The sequence below is a fragment of the Candoia aspera genome, chromosome 17 (assembly GCF_035149785.1).
Source record: "Candoia aspera isolate rCanAsp1 chromosome 17, rCanAsp1.hap2, whole genome shotgun sequence".
Classification (NCBI taxonomy): Eukaryota; Metazoa; Chordata; class Lepidosauria; order Squamata; family Boidae; genus Candoia; species Candoia aspera.
The window spans coordinates 6,720,995-6,741,360 of record NC_086169.1 but is presented as its reverse complement, the minus strand read 5'-3'; the positions used below and the strand labels follow the sequence as shown (position 1 = coordinate 6,741,360).

The window sequence follows — 20,366 nt, the reverse complement described above, 5'->3', positions numbered from 1 at the left end:
TGTTAGCGACACCCCCGAGTCGGGATTTGCAATGAGGGGCTGAGCCAGCGCTCGCCTCCCCGATTTCCCATTGCAAAATCTCCGTCGCGCCCCCGCGCCGCCTCCCGGCCCTGATATGCAAAACCCCCCAGAAGAGGGCTAAACGAAGCCCACCCCCCGGTTCACCACGCCGAGCTAAGACCCGCTCGTCCAAGCGGGCGGGGGTCGCAAAAGCAAAGCCGGCGGGAGGGCTGGGGGCGGGGGCTGCGCGGCCGCCTTTGTTTTTGCACCGCCTGCTCCTCCCGAGCAGAGGGCGCTGGAGGGAGCCTCCTCGCGAGCAAGGGCCGCCCCCGCCTTGCCCGGCTGCCTTGGCTGAGCAGCTTAGCTTCGGCGCCGTTTGCATTCTTGCCCTGCACGAAGAGCAGCTTGCGCGAGGCTTTGCAGAGCGCGCAGGGAAGGGGAGCCACGGGGAGACCAAATGGGTCAAGCTTGAGCACCCGCCTGCTGCTCCCTTCCCCCCTCCCCCCCTTTGCCCATGACCTGCTCCTGCTTCCAGGCGCTAATCCTGGCGCTGGGGCTGGTGGCCGGCTTGCAGCTGCTCTACCTGGCCCTGCTCTCGGGCCTCCACGGTCAGGAGCAGCGGTCCCACTACGCGCAGCTTTTCCAGGCCCGCCGCCCCGTGCCCGGCAATGGGCACCAGCAGAGGCTCAAGCCGGTGCTGGCTGGCGGCGGCACCCTGGACGCCAGCGGGCAGTACCGCATCTACCGGGACATGTTGTGGGCCTCTTGGGACGGCCGGGACCGGGAGGACGTGGTGCTGGTCAGCCACACCAGCCTCAGCAACCTGCACCACGCTCAGCAGCTGGTGGAGCGCTGGCAGGGCCCCGTCTCGGTGGCCCTCTTTGCGCCAGGCTTCGACGAGGTCCGCCTGGCCACGGCGATGGTGTACGCCCTGGCCGTCCTCTGCGCCCCTGTCCGGCAGCTGCTTCGCCTCCACCTCGTGTGCCACGCCGACCAGATGGCCGCTTTCCCCGAGCCGGAGCGGGACGACGGGGAATTCTCCCATCTCCGGGCCTGCGGAGATGTCTTTGCCAAGCTAGCGCAGCTGGGGGCTGGCCGGCGCAACTACGCCATGGACGCCGCCAATGCGTCTTACCCCAACAACCTGCTCCGCAACGTGGCGAGAGAGGCGGCTGGCGGGCGTTGGGTGCTGGTGGTCGACATGGATATGGTACCCAGTGAAGGTCTGCGAGAAGACTTCCTGGCCTTGCCCAAAGCCACCGACGAGGGGACGCCGCGGGTCTTTGTGGTCCCTGCGTTCGAGATCCGCCACACCCGTCGTATTCCTGCCACCAAGGCAGAGCTGGTGCAGCTGTACCAAGTGGGGGAGATCCGAGCATTCTACGAGGAGCTATGCCCCCGTTGCCAGGCTCCCACCAACTTTTCCCACTGGCTGAACCTTCCTGTGGGGAGCTCCCTGCGCGTGGCCTACAAGGTGGCATGGCGGGATCCTTGGGAACCCTTCTACGTCGGTGCTAGCTCAGTGCCGCCGTTTGACGAACGTTTCAAGCAGTACGGCTTCAACCGTATCAGCCAGGTAATCAAGCAGGGGGAAAGGCCTGGAGAATGGGGAGTGCTCTTACATTATATTTATTGGTTCCCGAGATTTCTTTCTCAGGATATCTGTCTATAGATACTAAAACTCTCATTGTGTTTGTTTGTGCCCTCAAGTCAGCCCAAACGGTGCATTATACCGCAACAATTTTTGAATCAAGGTACCTAAAATCTGCGAGCTTAAAGAATGCGTAAAAAATCCGGGACCTGTTACTCCTGTGGAATTGAAATTTCCACAATATTCAGACCAGTTTTATTCACAAAGCTGTGGCCGTTGCAGTGTCCCCAAGGTCACGTGATCGTGATTTCCGACGTTCCCCGACAGCTTCCCCCAAGCAAAGTCCATGGGGAAGCCGGCAGGAAGTTGGAAGTCACTCCCACTCCCACTGCTTTTTTGCCTGCCCGTGGTCATTCTGTTTCTCTGTTGAGGTAAGTAAATATTGACTTCTTATTGAAGTACGTTTGCCAGTACAATTATTTTTCTATTTATGATATATACTCCTTAGATGATCACAGAATTGTCCAGCATTGGGGTAAAAAAAATACAGCCAGCCTAAAATTTAATGTTCATTCTGGTCACATCAGACTGTGCTACCTTCTCAAAGGATGACCTAGCATGTCACAGGGTTGTCTACTTTGTGCTAAGGTGGTTGTTCAAAGTTGGGTGTGTGAGATGCTGGGGACACCACCTTCATTTCTTCTGTTGTTTTCTTCTCTTTTCCCAACAGGCTTGCGAACTCCACATTGCTGGCTACCATTTTGCAGTGCTGAGCAATGCCTTTTTGGTTCACAAGGGATTCAAGGTGGCGGGCGAGTTCCATGCGCAAAAGGATGCTGAGAACCAGCGGAACAAGATCCTTTTCCGGCAATTCAAGCAGGAGCTGAAGAGCAAATATCCAGACTCGTCACGGAGATGTTGACTTCCACTTTTAACTTTGCAGAGCTTAAATTCATCTTTGGACTCGGAGTGGGGATAGAAACAGGACTGGAGCAAACTGTATTTGCCTTAGAATTGTATGAACAGGCTACGGGTCATTTTTCATTTACTAAAGACATTCTGTGTTGTTGGTTTCATTTCTGCACTATATCAGTCAGTTTCTGACTGTTATTCTGTACTACAGGCTGACAGAATAAGATCAGAGTTTACAAGATGATAAATTAAGAGAGGTGGGTTGAGAACATGGAAAAGGGCTTTTAGTTTTGAACTCTGAGACATGAAATGGTAAAATGTAGAAGTAAGAGAATTCTGCAGTGAGATTTTTCCGTTTTGTATCTGACCTTCCTTCTCAAACCAGTAATCTCAGTGTCTTGTTCTGCATAAATGAGAAGGATTATCCTAGTCCTGGAGGAGAGGTGCTTAATTTATTTCTGTACCTTAAAAAAAACCACCTACTGTATTCATTAAAGTGAACAATTTCAAATTTGGGTTGCTTTGGACCTGTTCATCTTCTACCAAAACCTCCCACGTCAATAGTGTTTGGCAATTACGGTGTAACCAGAGTGCACACTGTACTTGCAGGAAAAATTCATATGGCAGGTGATGCACATAGATAGTTTTAAAACGGATGGCTCTAGTTTATGTGGAAATTCCGTACATAGAGCAGGAGATGAGATGTCACTGTTTGTTCTCCAGATATTGCTGACTGCTGGTGGTGCTTCTTGAGTTGGATAGGCTGTATATAATAGAGGGCATCTTTAAAAATGAAGGATGTAAAGGAAGACTTCTCAGCAGGTGGTGGCGCATGGCCAGCCTTGTCTGGACTTAGCAGCAACGCAGGGCTGGGCCTTGTGGATAGGAGGAAATCTCAAGGGTGTAGGGTAGATCAGGACCTTGGAAAGCAGAAGGAAAGTGTGGCAGATCCATGAAGCAGCGATGAGCTTTTGGGCTGAATAGCCGTGGTCTAGTGGCCGATCCCTTCTGTATTGTTGCCACAAGGAATGTGCCAAGGAGGTCCCCAAGAATCCAATTTGACTTGAAGGAAATGGGACTTTCAGGAGGAGGAGATGGCTGCCACTCTACAGGAAGCTGCTGAAGGTGGGCTGGAGGCCATTCAGGCCATGTTGGTGCTAGATTTGGAATATCCAAAAATGAATGCATGAATACAGTCTTTAGTAAGACTGTATTTAACAGCTTATTTTCCTTCCAAAGTTACTGTGGGCATCTCTTGAGGTGCTGCATTCACACAACCAGGTGGGACCCTGAATCCTTGAGGCAGATATCCTCCAGGTGCTGCTACTGCTATATTATTATTATTTCCATCACTCTCCAGCCACCTCATGCATGGCCCTGCTGGTGGAGGCCTGATAGGCGTTGAAGACCAAAGCAGCCAGAGACCACAATTTTAGCACGTGGGAACGCAGCCCTTGTGTGGGGATAGGAAATGTGGGTAATATCTGTAGCCTTTACAATTCTGCATTGATGTATGGGAGCTGCTCCAGAAAGGCTCTTATTTTAAGGTTTGGGAAGAAAAAAACATTTTTTTTTTAGTTTTTCAGTTCTTCCCTCCCCCATTTCGCTATTTTCCCCCCTCCTTCCATTCCCTGGTCTATTTTCCTAGTTGCTACGGAAATGTCTCTCTTTCCGCTTCCGGCTTCCCACAATGCCGCGGAGAAAAACCACAGAGAGAAGGGTCGAAAGCGGCGCAATCATAGACACGTAGCCGCTTCCAACGGCCGGCTTTATAAGCCGTTCGGATTGGTTAAGGGCAGTGGGCGGGGCTGATGGTGGACCACTTCCGATTGCGGAAGGGAGCCGGAGCGGCGTCTACGCTTGGCGCAGCCCCTCCCCCAGGTAATGAAGGGGTCCAGGCACTTCCCAGCACCCCCCTTTTTCTGGGTGTTGTTGGTCCCGCCCATTCCAACCTTATGCATTTTCTCCACTTGGGCGAGCGGCGGGGTGATTGTGGATTAGACCACTGTAACCGGGGCTGGGGGTATATACCTGTGTGTAGGTGTTCTTGTACGAACGTACGTGCGCATATACGTAGGACTGGTTTCTGCTTGTTACGTTCACTGCTGAAGGAGCATCGTGGGGGGTGGCGATTCCTAAACGTATTTCTGACTTTTCTTTTCCGCCCTCCTTTCCCCCCGCCCCAAGGATTTGGTAATCTCTTCCCCCATGATATTAATAGGGGAACATGGTTTAGTCCATTGCATTATGGGGGGATGGTGGACGGTGCAGTATTTATGTTTATTCATAAACCTTTATGATGCCTCGGTTTTCTACCTGATTCGTTAGCAATCCACAACAGTGGAAAATTTCATTTTAAAAAGTAGTTAAGCATGACAGTTCAAAAGCATGTGGAGGGGTATAGCTTAAAACCTGCAGCAGTAAGCCAACTATTTAAAACGGTACTTGGCCAACATTATTTACAAAATGTTCTCTTACAGATGAAGGTTTTCTTCAGGGCCCTGATGGTTGCCAGTGAGGTCTCAAGAATCATAAGCAAGTCCAAAAGCCTGGGGTGGTCCGAGTCTCTCTGAATACATGGGACTACAATTCCCATAAGCAAGGCTGGGTATGATGGGAGTTGCAGTCCACCGATGTTTGGGGCACTATACTGGGGACACTTGGCCCAAGTATAAGCTTCAAAAAAGCCTTTTTCTTAGCCTCAAATGACCATCCTTTCTGGGGGCCCAAAGGAGATTGGCAGCCATTATGCAGTGACTAATATGCTCAATTAGATTGCGGTCCAAAGTATGTTTATTCTGAAATTAGCCTGGACTTCACTGTGGTTTGCTCCAGTGAAATGTCTCCCTTTTGTGAGAGGCAGCCTTTGTTTTCTAGGATAAGGTCTTTCCAAAACCTTAAAAAGCATGAGGAAGTTTTTTGCACGTTGATGTGTGCGGGTGTGGATTTCCCATTTTAAATGCTGAAAGTCTCCATTTTAATCCTGGGTATTTTCCATCAAGAAAGGATCAGACTTGGAAAAAGAATCAGAAGGAATCCTTTGGAACGCGCTTGAGCGCAGCACTTACCTGCCGCTCATAAAAACAGCCGTGTCTTTTTCCAAATGTCCGCGAGAGCCTGAAAAAAAAATTTACTATAAGAGGTGCACTAAAGATGCAGCTGTTTTTAAGAGTTGGCTCATTAAAGCAGATCCATCCTTTTTCAGCTAGCCCAGAAACCTGCAAAAAGATGGCTGCTTTAAGGTTATCTGGTCTGAGCTGCAAGACTCTGGATGGCCACTGTGTAATCTTTTTGCTGCCATTAGTGATTGTCAATTGAGATGTCACCCCTGGGTTGTTTTAATGAACTGGTGCCCTCGCAGTGAGTTTTTAAGTACATCACATTTAAGATAAACTCAGAATTGATGGTTGAGAATGCCAGAATTCATCCTGGAGGCAGGAAAAAATGCTCGAAGTGGGCCAAGAAGTAGAATTTTTCACCTGTTAGAGTGTCCCTCTACAGATCTGCTCTCCTTCCCACCCCTTGAGAAAATTCAAATGCACAGTCATCTCCCTTCCTTGCAATTTCTCAAAAATTTTCTTCCCCGTGGAAAGAAAGAGGTGTCTGTTTTTCACCCTTATTTTCAAGACACTTTCAATTTTCTTTTGAGTTTCTCTTGGGGACATTTTTAGGGTGATCGCTGGTGTCGTTTTCTGCAACCTATTTTTCCGATTTTCTTTACTCTCACATCAGTGGGGGTTCTAGCTCCTTTCCTCCCCTTAATTTTATTAACATTGTAAAGCAATGCAACTGGCCATAAACAAGATGGAAATAATAATTGCATACAAAGCTATTAGAGTTCATTTCACTGAAATTAATTTCAGAACTATATAGCCAAAATTGTAACTGAAAAAAATTATAGAGCCAGTTTGGTCTAGTGGTTAAGGTGCTGGGCTAGAAACCAGGAGACTGGGAGTTCTAGTCCCACCTTAGGCCTGAAAGCTGGCTGGGTGACCTCGGGCCAGTCCCTCTCTCTCAGCCCAACTCACCTCACAGGGTTGTTGTGGGGAAAATAGGACAAGGAAGGAGCATTAGGTATGTTCGCCGCCTTGATTTATTTATAAAAATAATAAAGGCAGAATAAAAGTAATAAAAACTAAATAAGCTAAATAGTGAAAACTTTAAAAAAGGAAAGGAGAAAAAACATATTTTTAATGATTTCAAAGTAGTAACATATACTATTCAGTTTTTAAACAAAGAATTAAATGTAAAGTACAATATTATTATTCACGTGATACCCTACTGCTCAGTTTTGCCTGTCCAATGATACACAGCCATGTCAGAGGCTGTGGGTAAATTTAATGGGAACAAACTGGTACCCGCATATCATTCCAAGGGTACGGAATCACCTTCGTTACTACCATCCACAAAATCCTCGTTCATCAAACTGAATCAAAACCGGTGGACGAGACGTGCAGCTGACTTCTTTTGCGCGGCAGAGAGAAAAAAACATGCATCTTCAAGGTTGTCCATTGGTGCAGTTTGCACACTGGGTTATCTCAGCGCCCGGTGCGTTTTTGGCCCGCTCAATCAGGATTTTATGGGTCCTCAAAAAATAAAACTCGGAGTCTGCCATTGAGAAATCTGTACATAGTGTTGTTACCTGGTAGCTGTGCCTCATGGGGGCAGTTGAGTGGGAATTCTTGATGGTGAACTTCCAGGCCTTCCATCACAGGCTGATGGGACAATTGCTTACAGATCCATAATGCACCCAAAGCCAGGCCCTGTGATTTGCGTGCTCCCTTTGCAGGATATGTGCAGAGTAATTATTCCAAATTTGATATCTGGATTCTGTTCTTACAATTGGATCCTTTTCTGCTCACCTTTATTTCAGCTTGGGCGTTTTGACCAGTCAAGGCTGCCATGCCTGTTCAGCCTCTGCCCAAGGAGATGGAGGGGGAAGGCGATTCTGCCGCGGAAATGAACGGCGAGGAAGAGAGCGAGGATGAACGCAGTGCCAGCCAGTCAGAATCCGAAGAGGAGAGTTCAGGTAGACTTCAAAAGGGGGAACTCGACTTGCACGCCTAAAATGTAGCTCAGAGCCTTAAGCGAACCCAAGAGGTTGGGTCAGTGTTTCTCAGCCTTGGCTGCTTGTAGATGTGTGGACTTCAATTCCCAGAATTCCCCAGCCAACCATGCTGGCTGGGGAATTCTGGGAGTTGAAGTCCACACATCTACAAGTTGCCAAGGCTGAGAAACACCGGGTTGGGTTCATTCTACAGGCAGAGTTTAGTTCATTTGATATGCCATATTTAACTTCAGGTCATGGTAGACTTAATCCTGCAGATCATCGTTCATTCTGCATGTTGTGGTTCAATTAATTCTGCCCGTCGTAAGTTTTAGTTGATTCTTCATTCCAGGGTTCAGTTAATTCCGCATGTCGTGGTTTAGTAAAGTCTGCATTTTATAGCATAGTTAATTTTGCCTGTTGTACCGTTGATTCTGCCTATCATCGTTGGATTAATTCATGCGTGTCGTGATTTAGTTAATCCTACAGTCCTTAGTTGTGTTAACTCTGCATGTTAATTTGGGATGCCGTAGAGTTCATTCTGCACGTTGTAGCCGGTTAATTCTGCCTGGTGTGGTGCAGTTAATTCTGCATGTCGTGTGGTTTAGTTCATCCTTCATACCATGGTTCAGTCAGTTCTGCAGTCCCTGGTCCTTTGTGCCGTTGTGGGAATGTGGCCTTTGTGAGCTGGCCTTAGGCCCGATTAATCGACAGGTCAGGGCTTTTCACCATTTTGGGGCCACTGGGCACATGTGAGAGCCTGGGATGGACTCTCTCACGGCCTTGTCCATTCACCGAATGGCAGCTGGGATCAACCTGGTCCATCACAAAAGGCCCATTTACCCAGAGGTGTCAGAGTTCCTTTCCCTACCCCATCAATCCATGCCAGTGCTCCCACCCTGCCCAGCTTAGCTTTGACTTTTATTTTTTTTCCCCAGGCTTGGAAATTGGGCACCCAGGCTTCCAACAAAAACATGCCTGGGTTGCAACCAGCTATGACTTTTACCTCTCCTAAAGTGCCTTTGAAGCAGAGGGATTTCTGGCCATGGCGATCCTGTTAGCCCTACCCCGTGCTAGCTTCCCATGTCCTTTGCTAACTTAAAAAATCTTTAAAAACTATAGAATGGCAGGTGGGAGAGGGAGCCCACTGTATGAAGGGAACGATTGAGGCTCATCGGGGCCCACAAGCTCCACGTTGGCGACTCCACCTGGCCAGCCGTGTCTACTCAGCCTTCTTCAACCTGGTGCCCTCAAATTTATTCAGATTGCGAAGATTCCCAGCCAGGGTAGATGGTCTTTTTCTCTCTTCTTTCGGTGGGACTTGCCAAGAAGAAGACTTTGGGTCTTCTTGGCTACAGACACAGCGGCTGAGATGCTGGACTGGCCCTGGGGAGACCCAGTCCCCTGTCAGCCATGGAAGTTTCCTGGGTGACTTTGGGCTAGTCCTCCTCTCTCGGCCCAGCCTACCTCACAGGGTTGTTGTTAGGGGAAAAAGAGGAGAAGGGCTTTCTGGCTTCACATGACACGATGAACTAAGAAAGCAGGCTGGGTTTGCCCAGCAGACTAAGTTATAATAAACCAGCACCTTAACCAGAGTTCACATAGCACAAGTTTAGCATGCGCATGCTCATCAAGATGCGGTGATATCCGTTGTGTGAGCATATTTGGTCCTCCCAAGTACGACCACAGTAGCTGGCCATGAAATGGGATGTGGCTTTGTGTAGTTTGGATTCTGGACGGTCCATTTTGTATCAGGTTTAGCCTCCTGCCCTGAAGTAAATCCTGTTTTATCCAGGGATTTTGCTGGTGGATTTATCAATTGAATGGGAATTGTCGGTTTCGCCCCCCAGAAATGAACGATGAAGATTATGAACGGCGACGGGTGGAATGCATGAATCAGATGCTCGATTTGGAGAAGCAGTTCTCTGAAATCAAAGAGAAGTGAGTCGCCTTCTTTTTCCTTCTGTTGTCTTACGTCTGTTTTTTTTCTAAAACACGTGTTGGTGTGTTTGCTCATCAGCTGTTTCTCCTCAGCAATTTTGGGTCCTCCCTCCCTCCCTGCAAATGTTGGATGAAAATGTAACATTAAAAAAAAAAAACTTCGTCGGCTGGCTTGCCTTTATAGGTGCCGGGATAATATTTCAGATGTTCTGTCGAACATCCAAAATAAACATATAATGATCAAAACAAGCAGTCATGCTGAAAATCAGCAAAACAGGACACATCCTAAAGTGGTAAATGTTGTTATCGTGACATGGTTGAAGAACTGCTAAACGCAGAGGGTAAGAAAGGATCCAGCGTTCAAATGCCCAGTTTTAAAAATGTTTAATTTTTGATCAGGAAAATAACCATGTTGGCACTCTTTCTGTCTCTTGGGAGAGATAATTCTGTTACAGCAGTGGAATCATCCTCAATATATCATCCTCATCTCTAAAACTGAGATACATAGGGAATACAGGTAGTCCTTGCTTAATGACCATTCATTTAGTGACGGTTCAGACTTACAACAGTGCTGAAAAAACCGACTTACAACCACTCTTCACACTTAATGACCGTCACAACGTCCCCATTATCACGATTTGGGCACTTGGCAACCAGTTCGCATTTGTGACCGTTGCAGCATCTCGCAGTCACACAATCGCCATTTTTGACTTTCCCAGCCAGCTTCTGGCAAACAAAATCAATGAGGAACCACGTGATTCGCTTAATGACCACATGGTTCACTTAACACCCACAGTGATTCATTTAATGACCACCACAAAAGGTCATAAAATTGGGTCAGATTTGCTTAATGACCAGTTTGCTTAGCAACCGAAATTCTGTCCCCAGTTGTGGTCATTAAGTGAGAACTACCTGTCTTGTAAAAGGGAGTATGTAACTAATTCTTATCCTCCCTCCCCCACATATCTTAGCGGGTTTCTCCGTTTTTCTAATAAAACTGATATATTTGGGATGAAAAAAAGTGGCTTCTTTGTGTAGTTTGCAGTTAGCTTGCAGAAGTCCCTGCCACAAGATGGAGATGCCCCTCTGGGTTTCCTTGAGCCAAGGGCTTCATGCACCCATTGAGAAACTTCTTCAGAAGATTTCTTGGGAAAATGGTGGCCCGGTCTCTCTGCCTACTTTCTTTGGGGTCCTCCGGGATCAGGAAGATCTGCGCCAGAGCGTGGATCCCGAATGCTGCAGACATTTTGCTCTGCGTTTCAGCAAAGCTTCATCTGTGCAACAGTCCAATGTGGCACACAGCAAAATCTCTGCAGCGTACAGGATCCACCCTGGCGCAGGTCTTCCTGAGCCCAGAGAACCACAAAGGAAGTGTGTACTTCTCTAGAAGCCTAGAAGCCCCCGATCCAGAGATTTAAAGCCTGGGGAGGCAGAGGAATGGAAAAATTGGGAATAGAAAATCCTTGAAGATCGTCAGTGGCGATGAAGCACTGAGTGAGAAAGGGTGCAACGGGGGATAGAAACGCAGGTTGGCAAAGGTTTCCTTCCATGCCTGTTCTTGGATCAGCTGAGGGATGACCCATCTGTTATTTCTCACCCGGATGTTCAGATGAATGTGGTGTTCTCACGGCTTGGTTTTCCCCCCACTGTTCAGAGATCTAAACTTCAGCTTGGTCCTTCCCTTCCGGCTTCCTGAATCCATTGATGGAGCTCATAGACAGGGCTCATAAAAGCTGGGGAGGATGCTAAAATCGTACAAGAACTCGGTAAAAAAACTTGGGGGATCAAATGCTTAAGGGAACCCCGTTCTCTATGCCTCTGAACTCCTATCCTGATAAACATTAAGCTTAGTGACACAAAATGCTCAGTGTTTGCTAAAAGGGGAAGTGGCAGGGAGGACCCAGCTATCTGGAGCTCCGATCAGGAGCCCCTCCCCCCGCCGCACAATTTTGTTGCAGTCCAACAAGCAAAAACTGGTAGTTGTCGCTTAACAACCAGAATTGGGCCTGGAATTTTGGTTGCTAAGCAAAGCGGTCATTAAGCGGATCTGACCTGATTATACAACCTTTTTTGTGGTGGTCATTAAGTAAATCACGGGTGTTAAGTAAATCACATGGTCATTAAGCAAATCACACGGTTCCCCATTGATTTTGCTTGTTAGAAGCCGGCTGGGAAGGTAGAAAATGGCGATCACATGACCACAGGATGCGGTGATGGTCATAAATGCAAACTGGTTGCCAAGCACCCAAATCGTGATCATGTGACTGTGGGGATGCTGCAACAGTCATAAGTATGAGGACTGGTCATAAGTCATTTTCCCAGCACTGTCATAAGTCCAAACTGTCGCTAAACGAATGGTTGTTAAGTGAGGACTGCCTGTAGCTAGTTGCTGTTTTCTGATCAAACCCCTTGGCCACAAGTTGGCATCGAAACGAACTCACTGAGAATGACTCAGGAAATCCGCAATTTGGAACCCGTTGCCTCTCGTTACACATCGGCTGGGTTTGCGCCCCAGGCTGGAATAGGGATAGGTGGTGTTTGGTTCCATGCGTGAGCCTGGGGCCTCCTCCTGGTGAATTGCTTTGTGGATCTTTTCCAGGCTTTTTAAGGAGCGCCTGAATCAGGTGAAGGCCAAGTTGGAAGACGTGATGTCAGGAAAAGCCGTGGAATACCTTGACCCCCTGGCCGTCTTGCAGAACCACATGCAGATCCAGATTGAAGTGGCTGGTAAAGCTTTGCGGGATGTGAGCCGTGGAGGAGAGAGGGGGGAGGCCGAGGCAGGGAGTTGCCTGTGGGCTGCCGGGCTGGGGTGAGTTTTGAATGAACCTGACCCCTGAACCCCACCACGTAGCTTTCTTGGCACCTCTGTGTTTGCCACTGGCTTCTGCCAGGATGTTCTTTTTTTCAGTTTTCCAGTCTGGGTCTCAAGCCTGAGATTTCTTAGTGGTCTCCCTTCCTACCACTTAAAAAAAAATGATTATCCAAGATCAGCTGGGGATTGCCATCTAGCTGGGCAAGTAATGTAAAAACCCCTTCGTGGGGGCTAGATAACCATACTCATATAGAGTTTTTGGCCTAGTTTCCTACTTTTCAGCCGTGGGATCTCCTGGTGGTCTCCCATCCAAGCCCTACTTGTTTCTCAGCCAAGAAAAGATTAGCGAGGATAGTATCGTTTAACCAATGAATATGTCATGAGAACTGATGGTGAGCAGGAGGGGGCCCCCGTCCAGGGTGGAAAACGCAGGCGTAGTACTGAGGAATTAAGCAGCCATTCAAAGAGACACAGATCAGACCCGCCTTAGCTTTTGGGGTTTATCTGTCTGGGTTTTTCCCACGCTTCTTCAGTTTGTTAGGATTCTGTTTATGTAGCAGTAATAAACACTAGAGACCTGCTCCTCGCCTCAGCGTGGTTCCTGGCTGTTAGGACAGAATGATTTCGTTCAACGAGAGATAAGGATGGCGTCCTCTCTCCTAAGGTTTCCGGAATGCTCTTAAAACATGGCTTTGGTCCCAGGCCTGGGGTTAATGTTCTGTGGTTTTGGGGGGCGGGGGGGCTGTTTTGTTTTGTTTGATTACTGTCGTTTTTTGAACGTTGCAGTCCAGGCTGTGTAGTTTTAGGTTGTATCTTTTTTTATGGATTGTTTTGCTTTTGTACGCTGCCCAGAGTTGGGCTGCTAATAATAATAATAATAATAATAATAATAATATAATACCTTTTAATGAGGATAACAATAATAATAATGCATTTTAATAATACTACTACTAATAATAATACATTTGAACAATGATGAAGAAGAAGTTTGGGATTGGTGGAGGAAGGGGCAATGCCCCCGACTTCACCTTCTACTGCCTCCGAATATCTGTACATTTTTCCAGGGATATATCGAGGGTTCTGCCTGGAAGTCATCAAGCACCGACATCGATGTGAGCTGCAAGGCGCACAGCAACATCTGGAGGTCAGAACACCCCCTCCTTTTAATCCCTTCCTTTCCCCCAAATTGCCAAGGAAGTGGGGAGGGGCCATTAATTAAAGCAGCCCATTCCTCATCCGTTCCTCGCCCCCCCGCCCCCAATTCTTCTCTCTCCTCTGCCACTCAGTAAATGTCCTAGCAACTCGTTCTGCCTTGCCGCAGACAACCTCACAGGGTTGTTGTGAGGACAAAATGGAAACAGTCCTGCCCGCACTGTCTTAAATTCCTTGGCAGCAAGTGCGGTTTTTAAACAACTCTGCCTATGGCCTGCTGATAATCTTGTCGCCTTAGCTTTCCTTTGAGGAGGCCAAGGCAGCATACTTAGGCAGTTGCCCTTCACTTCCATCCTCAGAACAACAACCTTGTGAGGTTGGTCAGCCTAAGACATAAGTGAAAGTCTCCGAGTCAGCCCATGAGCAACACAGTCAAGCTGGCACTCGAACCCAGCTCCAGTCCCATTTCTCCAACTGTTGTAACCCATCTCTAGTTGAACAGTGACTGTGGCCATTCTTTACCCCTGCCGTTGATTGGAAGGCGCATGAGCTGGCGAGCAAAAGTTAAAAAGAAACCTAGGTGGCTAGTCCTCATGGCAGCTGCCCATAAAATTAGCTTTGAGTGTTTGCCTGGCGTAGGATCAATCGAAGGCTAGTCAGTTGAGACCGCAAAGAAGGGAAAGGCTGCAATATGTACATTTTCTGGATTGTCTGTCTGCTCCTCAGAGTGAGAAACTGCTGCTGTTCGACAGCCTTGAGGAACGCCTGTTGGAGCGCATCCAGCGTTTGGAAGACGACAGGCACAGCGTGGGCCTCACTTCTGGTGGGTTTCCCTGCATGGTGGGTTATCCTTCCCCTTGCCTGCGTGCAAATGTTGCCCCTTTGAGCAAAAAGAACCAGAACTTGGTCCCGGGGCATCCAGTTTGCATATGGATGGCCCCTTCTGCAAAGAATCCAGATGTGGAAAAAGAATCTTCCCTCTCTCTAAAGTCTCAGAAACTGCTACCAACCAGAGAACACCAGCTAGCTGTCTTGGACTACAATTCCCATATTACCAGGCTGGCATGCCCTGGGTAGGATGGGAGCTTCAGTCCCTTAGATGCCAGGGAGGTTGAAATAGTTAGTGGTGAGCCATGGGGATGAAGAGTCAAATGATTCACGGTAGTCCTTGACTTACGACCACAATAGGGACTGGAAAATGCATTGTTAATCAGCGCGTGGTTAAGCGAGGTATCACTTGACTGCATCCAATTTTACGATATTTTTTGGCGGTCGTTAAGCGAATCACCACAGTCATTAAGTGAATCATGGGTTCCCCATTGATTTTACTTGTCGGGAGCCGGCTGGGAAGGTCACGAACAGCGATCGTGTGACTTCGGGACGCAGCAGCCATTGTAAACACACGCCGGTTGCCAAGTGCCCAGATTTTGATCCTGTGACTGCAGGGACGCTGCAGTGGTCATAAGTGCAAGGAGTGGTCATAAGTAACTTTTTCCAGCGCTGTCCTAGCTTCGAATGGTCGCTGAACGAATGATCATAAGCTGGGGACTACCTGTACAGGTTTTGGGAGAAGGACTTAAAGGAAAGGCGACTGGCCTTGTGTCCAGAAGACCCCCAACGTGATCGTGGTGGAAAAGTCAGAGGCTGCGCTTCTGCAGGGGTCCCTGGCTAGCCGGGGATAATCCAGAGCCAGACGCACAAGGCTCTGGCGTCAGGCAACCCAGAAGGAAGATGATTCGTTTGCAGATTCCGTTCCCTAAAAGCGTCCAGCTCCTGGACAGCCCTGAATAGCTGCTTTCCAGCAGAAGGCTGAAGGCTGAGTCCCTGATACCGCTAACCCTTCTGGCCAGACTAGCAAATTCCCCTTCACCTGGAGGGTCTCTTTTTCTCGTCCTCTTAGAGTGGTGGGATGGCTGGGATTCCCTCTGGCCCGGCAAGAGGAAGAAACCGCCACTGGTGTCCGATATCCTTTCGTGCCCCTTTCCATCCGGAAGCGACAGCCGCTCCCCTGCTCCCGGAGAGTCGCCCATTGGGGGAGTGGGGCTTTCTCCCCCTGCAAAACGAGCCGCCGGGACAGCCCCACCGGGGTGGTGGGGGTGGGGGAGTGCCTGATTTTGCAGTTCCTCTTTAACTGCTCCTCCCCACGCCCATACATCGTTTACATGCTGCACGACATCGACATCATGGAAGATTGGACCGCCATCAAAAAGGTCAGGGGGCGGCGAAAGGGGGTGGTGCGGGCGGACAAACCTGAAGTGTGAGATTAGACCAGTGGGCTTTGTATTGCTGAGTTCCAAGGGGATGGGAGCCCAAGGCCTCTGCTTTCAGATGGAGCTAGCGATATTGAACGAGCCGGGTCAAAAACGTGACTTGGTAGAACGGTGACTTGGCCACTTCAACTCCCAGAGTTCCCCAGCTAGCTTGCTGGCTGGGGAATTCTGGGAGTTGAAGTCCACACCTCTTAAAGTGGCCAAGGTTGGGAAACACTGTGGTAGACGAGAAGCCGACTATTTGATCCGTTGTCATGCTCTGCTCTTTATGTGTTTTCTTCCTATGGTGGGATGAGCCTCTGTTGTAGAGGCAAGATGGCTGGGGGTTACGGAGCAGGCCGACTGGGGGACGAGGACTTTTTCTCTCACTGCTGCCTTATTCTTCCTTCCCAGGCAAAAGCCGCTGTCTCCCCTCCAAAGAGGAAGGCTGAAGGCAAGTAACTTGGTTTCTTCTTTGTAGAATGTGGATCTCCCCCTAAATTCCCCTAAAATTCTGGGCTGGAACTGGGTGCCTTGTTCAGAGGCAAGCTGCCCCCACCTACTTGTGCCCTTGGAGAAGAGATGGAGAAACAGTGCATCCAGCTGATGCTGATCTACGAGTCCCAGAACCCCTTGCAAAGCTGGCCACGCCAGCCGAGGCAGCTGGGAATCGTGGCGCACCAATCCATGCCTGAAAAATGCCAGGCTCAGCCAGGAATACTTTTTCAGCAGGGTTGGTTATGCAAGCCAAAAGGCTAATGCTAAGCTGTAATGGTTTATGGCTAATGCTAAGCTGTAATGGTTGGGTTTGTGCATCCCTCTAAGCTACTGTTTCTCAGCCTTGGCACCTTTAAGACATGTGGACTTCAACTCCCAGAATTCCCATGCTGGCTGGGGAATTCTGGGAGTTGAAGTCCACATGTCTTAAAGCTGCCAAGGTTGAGAAACACTGCTCTAAGCCATAACAAAAAGGCCCTTGTTTGTGGCATAAGATGTGTACCCAGACCAATCCTTTAAAAATTTGGAGTCAGGGGTAGCAAAAGGTGGAATGAATGAATGAATGAATGAATGAATGAATGAATGAAAGCCCAAAGCCAAGAAGATGGGTCTGTCAGGGTAAGATTTGTTTCCTAAGAGTGAAAGAACTTTCACCATTGACCTCCGTCAGCAGGGGCAGGAGAGTGTGCAAAACACCTTGGGTCACTTTTGTGCAGTGCCTGGTGGATAGTGTTGTGGGGAACTCAACCCACTGTCTTTGCACATGGCCCAGCCTGGTGGGTTAGTTTATGATCTTCAGTGGGTTGCGCAAAGACCAGTATTTGGCTCCTGGTGCCACCCTGGGCCGGCGGGCTGTGGATTGGCATTGCGTGGGAAGAGAGCATTGGGTGGACTGGTGTGTGTAGCACGTGAAGAGGTGCCCTCTCCTTCTGCAGATGTTCTTCTTTTCCTCTGCCCCTGCAGCGGTATGTGGGAATGACCTTGGGAGAGGGAGGGGTTCTCTGCCTCTCTATGGAAGAGCGTATGAGACTTGCAAGGTTGATGTCAGCCTAGCGAGGGAGCCCAGACAGGAAGCACGACCAGATGAGCTAATTCTACTTTACTGTCAGGTTCCGTTAACAGAATCTTGCAAATCTGAAAGGACATCTCTCCTCTCTCGCCTTGACGGCCCAAGAAACTAGGGAGGGTCCCTTCTGAGATGTCTTCCACCTTCCGTTCCTTCTGTGGGCTCAGCTGCCTGTTACCCAGCCGTTCCCCTGGCTCGTGGCTCGTCCCTCCGCCTCCCGAGGTCATTCCACACACCCCTCCTACCCTGAACAGCCCTGAGTCCCCCCTTTCCCCCCTCCTCTCCTTCCTGCAGGCCCACTGAAGGCTGAGAAGCTGTCCTCCCCTCCCCTCTTCGCCGCGCACTGTGAAGATGGCCACCTTCACTATGACGGCGAGGTCTACGTCAAAGGGCAAAGCATCTTCTTGCAAGTGGGAGATGAGGCACCTGTCCAGTGAGTTGCAAAGGAGGGGGGGATGACAGTGTTTTGGGGATCAGTCAACTCTGCCTGGTGGAGTCCAGCTATCTGAAAGAAAGGGGTTCTTTTCCTTGGGCGCACAGGTCTTTCGAGTCTGGTCTGACCTAGATGGATCAGAAAGGAGCCCGATGGTTGCGCCTTCCACCCCAAAGCCCAGCCTTGGACATGTGGCCTTTAGCCTAACAGGCTCCCGTTGAAACCCAGCCTTCTCCTACAGGTAGTCCTCACTTAACGACCACAATTGGGACCGGAATTTCAGTTGCTAAGAAAAGCGGTCATGAAGCAAATCTGACCCAATTTTACAACCTTTTTTGTGGCAGTCAAGGGAATCACCGCGGGCATTAAGCGAACCATGTGGTCATTAGGCGAATCACGCGGTTCCTCGCTGATTTTGCTTGCCAGAAGCTGGCCAGTAAGGTAAAAAATGGCGATCACTTGACCACAGGATGCTGCGGCGGTCATAAATGTGAACCGATTGCCAAACGCCCAAATTGTGACCGCGGTGATGCTGCGACAGTCGTAAGTGTGAGTTCCGGTCGTAAGTCAGTTTTTTCAGCACCGTCATAAGTCCGAACCACCACTAAACAAATAATTGTTAAGTGAGGACTACCTGTAACTTGGTGTCTTCCAAGTGTGGGAGTCTTCCACTGTTCATCTTCAGGAACTTTCAATGCACCTCTGGCGAGCATCAGGTGGAGAAGGCTGGGTTTAAGCCTGAGTCAGGCAGTTTCATGGAGAAACGTCCTCCATCGATGGTGAAGGTGGACCTCAGTGGGCATTAGTCAATGCTAAACTAAGCACCTCTTGTTTCTCGGTTGCGTCCCCCAACTGTGTGTTCCCCCATCTTGATCCCAGGGCCGTGATCACCGCCATCAGCACAGGGGAAGTTTGGCTGCGCAGAGAAGATGGGAGCAAAACCAAAATCTACGTTTCCCAACTCCAAAAAGGCAAATATTCAGTACAGAAAGCTTAGCATATCCCATGTGGTGGGGGCCAGGGGCTTTGGCTGCCCACCTCTTCCAAAACCATCATGGACTCTTTCCCGGACAAGGAGGGGACCCCGCCACAGCAGGCAACCTCCCCAAGCCGGCTCGGGCTGGGGCCACAGAAATGGAAAGCGTTCATCTAGGGCGAGCTGGCGTTTCTTTCCAGGTGACGCCAGCATTGTGGCACCAGGTTGACCATGGCCCGTTCTTCTGAAGTCTTTTTCTGCAGTTTTAAGTGTGCTTCTCCACTGTGCGCCAGGGAGGAGAGGAAGGGGAGGGGTGGGCAGCTCTGCTTGTTGGAAGAAGTCTCAAATAAAGCACCAAAGTTAAACTGTTCCCTGTGGCCTGCCGTTCCTGGCTTTTTAATTACAGTGACTCCTTCACTCTCAAAGGGTTTGACGATAGAGGTAGTCCTCAACTTAAGATCATTCGTTTAGTGAACGTTCAAAGTTATGACGGTGCTGAAAAAAGTGACTTAAGACCGGTCCCCACATGTACAACAGTCGCAGCATCCCCATGGTCACATGATCAAAATTCAGGTGCTTGGCAATGGCATGTATTACAATGGTTGCAGTATCCTGGGGTCACGTGATCACCATTTGTGACCTTCCCAGCTGACTTCTGACAAGCAAAATCAGTGGAGGAAGCCAGATTCACTTAACGACCATGTGATTTGCTTAATGACTATGGCAGAAAAGGTGGTAAAATCAGGCACGGTCACGCAATGCCTCACTTTATGACCACATCGCTTAGCGACTGAAGTTCCAGTCCCAATTGTGGTCATAAGTCGAGGACTACCTGTACTCTTGGAGGAGAGGGTAGAACAGCAGTGCCATGAATTATGGACTCTGATTTTACTTCCCCATTCTGTCTTTCTCCCCATTGGGGTTGATGGGATCTGTAGTCGATTCCTGATAGCCACCGGTTCAAAGAAAGCTGCTAGAGAAACATCAGCATGTAATTTGTTTTTTGTGGGGGAGAGAGAATAAAAGACCTCTTTAAAAAGTTCCCCTTCCATAAAAAGCACATTTTTTCCCTGGGGGTTTGGTTGTAGCTGTGCCAATCTCACTTTTTTTGCTAAAACCATATTATAACTTGTTTGCTTTACAGCTTAAGAGTGATGAGCAGGGTTGCTTAAAGTCACATTAAGGCTTGGCCCCTTATGCCTAGGTTCTTAAACAAACTGGGAGAGGCTGGATTCACTCAGACCCCACCCAGCTGTGTTGGTTTGTGCTATGCGTGACCCAGATCAAAACCATCTTGGACCCCCATTCCTTCCGTGGAGCCAGACCAACAGCGTGCACACGCATACTAGCCCCTTCCTCATGTGCTTCCTTGTGCTTTAAAATGCCCCCAGGCTTCTGTGGCAAACAGCTGGCTGCAATATTTGATGCCCCTTATTTCAAATCCCACAATCCCTGAACATCATTGGCTGTGAACATCCACTCACCCCAGAGCAGTGTTTCCCAACCTTTTCAGCTTTCAGTTGTGTGGACTTCAACTCCCAGAATTCTTGCTGACTGGGGGATTCTGGGACTTGAAGTCCACACATCTGAAAGTTGCCAAGGTGGGGAAACACTGCCCCAGAGAGAAAGGCTGTTCTCCTGGCCCTTTAACTTTGTTATTGGGGAAGGCGGGGGGGGTGGGGGGTTGCA

General features: G+C 49.1%; 2 protein-coding genes across 2 annotated transcripts; both read left to right on the top strand.

The window, feature by feature from the left end:
• The first annotated feature begins 420 nt into the window (after positions 1–420).
• B4GAT1 (beta-1,4-glucuronyltransferase 1) lies at positions 421–2,999 on the top strand. Its single transcript, XM_063316868.1, has 2 exons — positions 421–1,576; positions 2,322–2,999. Exons 1-2 carry the CDS (start codon positions 515–517, stop codon positions 2,511–2,513), a joined length of 1,254 nt encoding a protein of 417 aa, XP_063172938.1. The 5' UTR covers positions 421–514; the 3' UTR covers positions 2,514–2,999.
• Positions 3,000–4,239: 1,240 nt separating this feature from the next.
• On the top strand, positions 4,240–18,838 carry BRMS1 (BRMS1 transcriptional repressor and anoikis regulator). The gene is made up of 11 exons (XM_063316794.1): positions 4,240–4,384; positions 7,377–7,532; positions 9,401–9,491; positions 12,091–12,218; positions 13,368–13,447; positions 14,182–14,278; positions 15,356–15,418; positions 15,601–15,665; positions 16,119–16,158; positions 17,563–17,701; positions 18,581–18,838. Exons 2-11 carry the CDS (start codon positions 7,406–7,408, stop codon positions 18,696–18,698), a joined length of 948 nt encoding a protein of 315 aa, XP_063172864.1. The 5' UTR covers positions 4,240–4,384; positions 7,377–7,405; the 3' UTR covers positions 18,699–18,838.
• Positions 18,839–20,366: the final 1,528 nt, after the last annotated feature.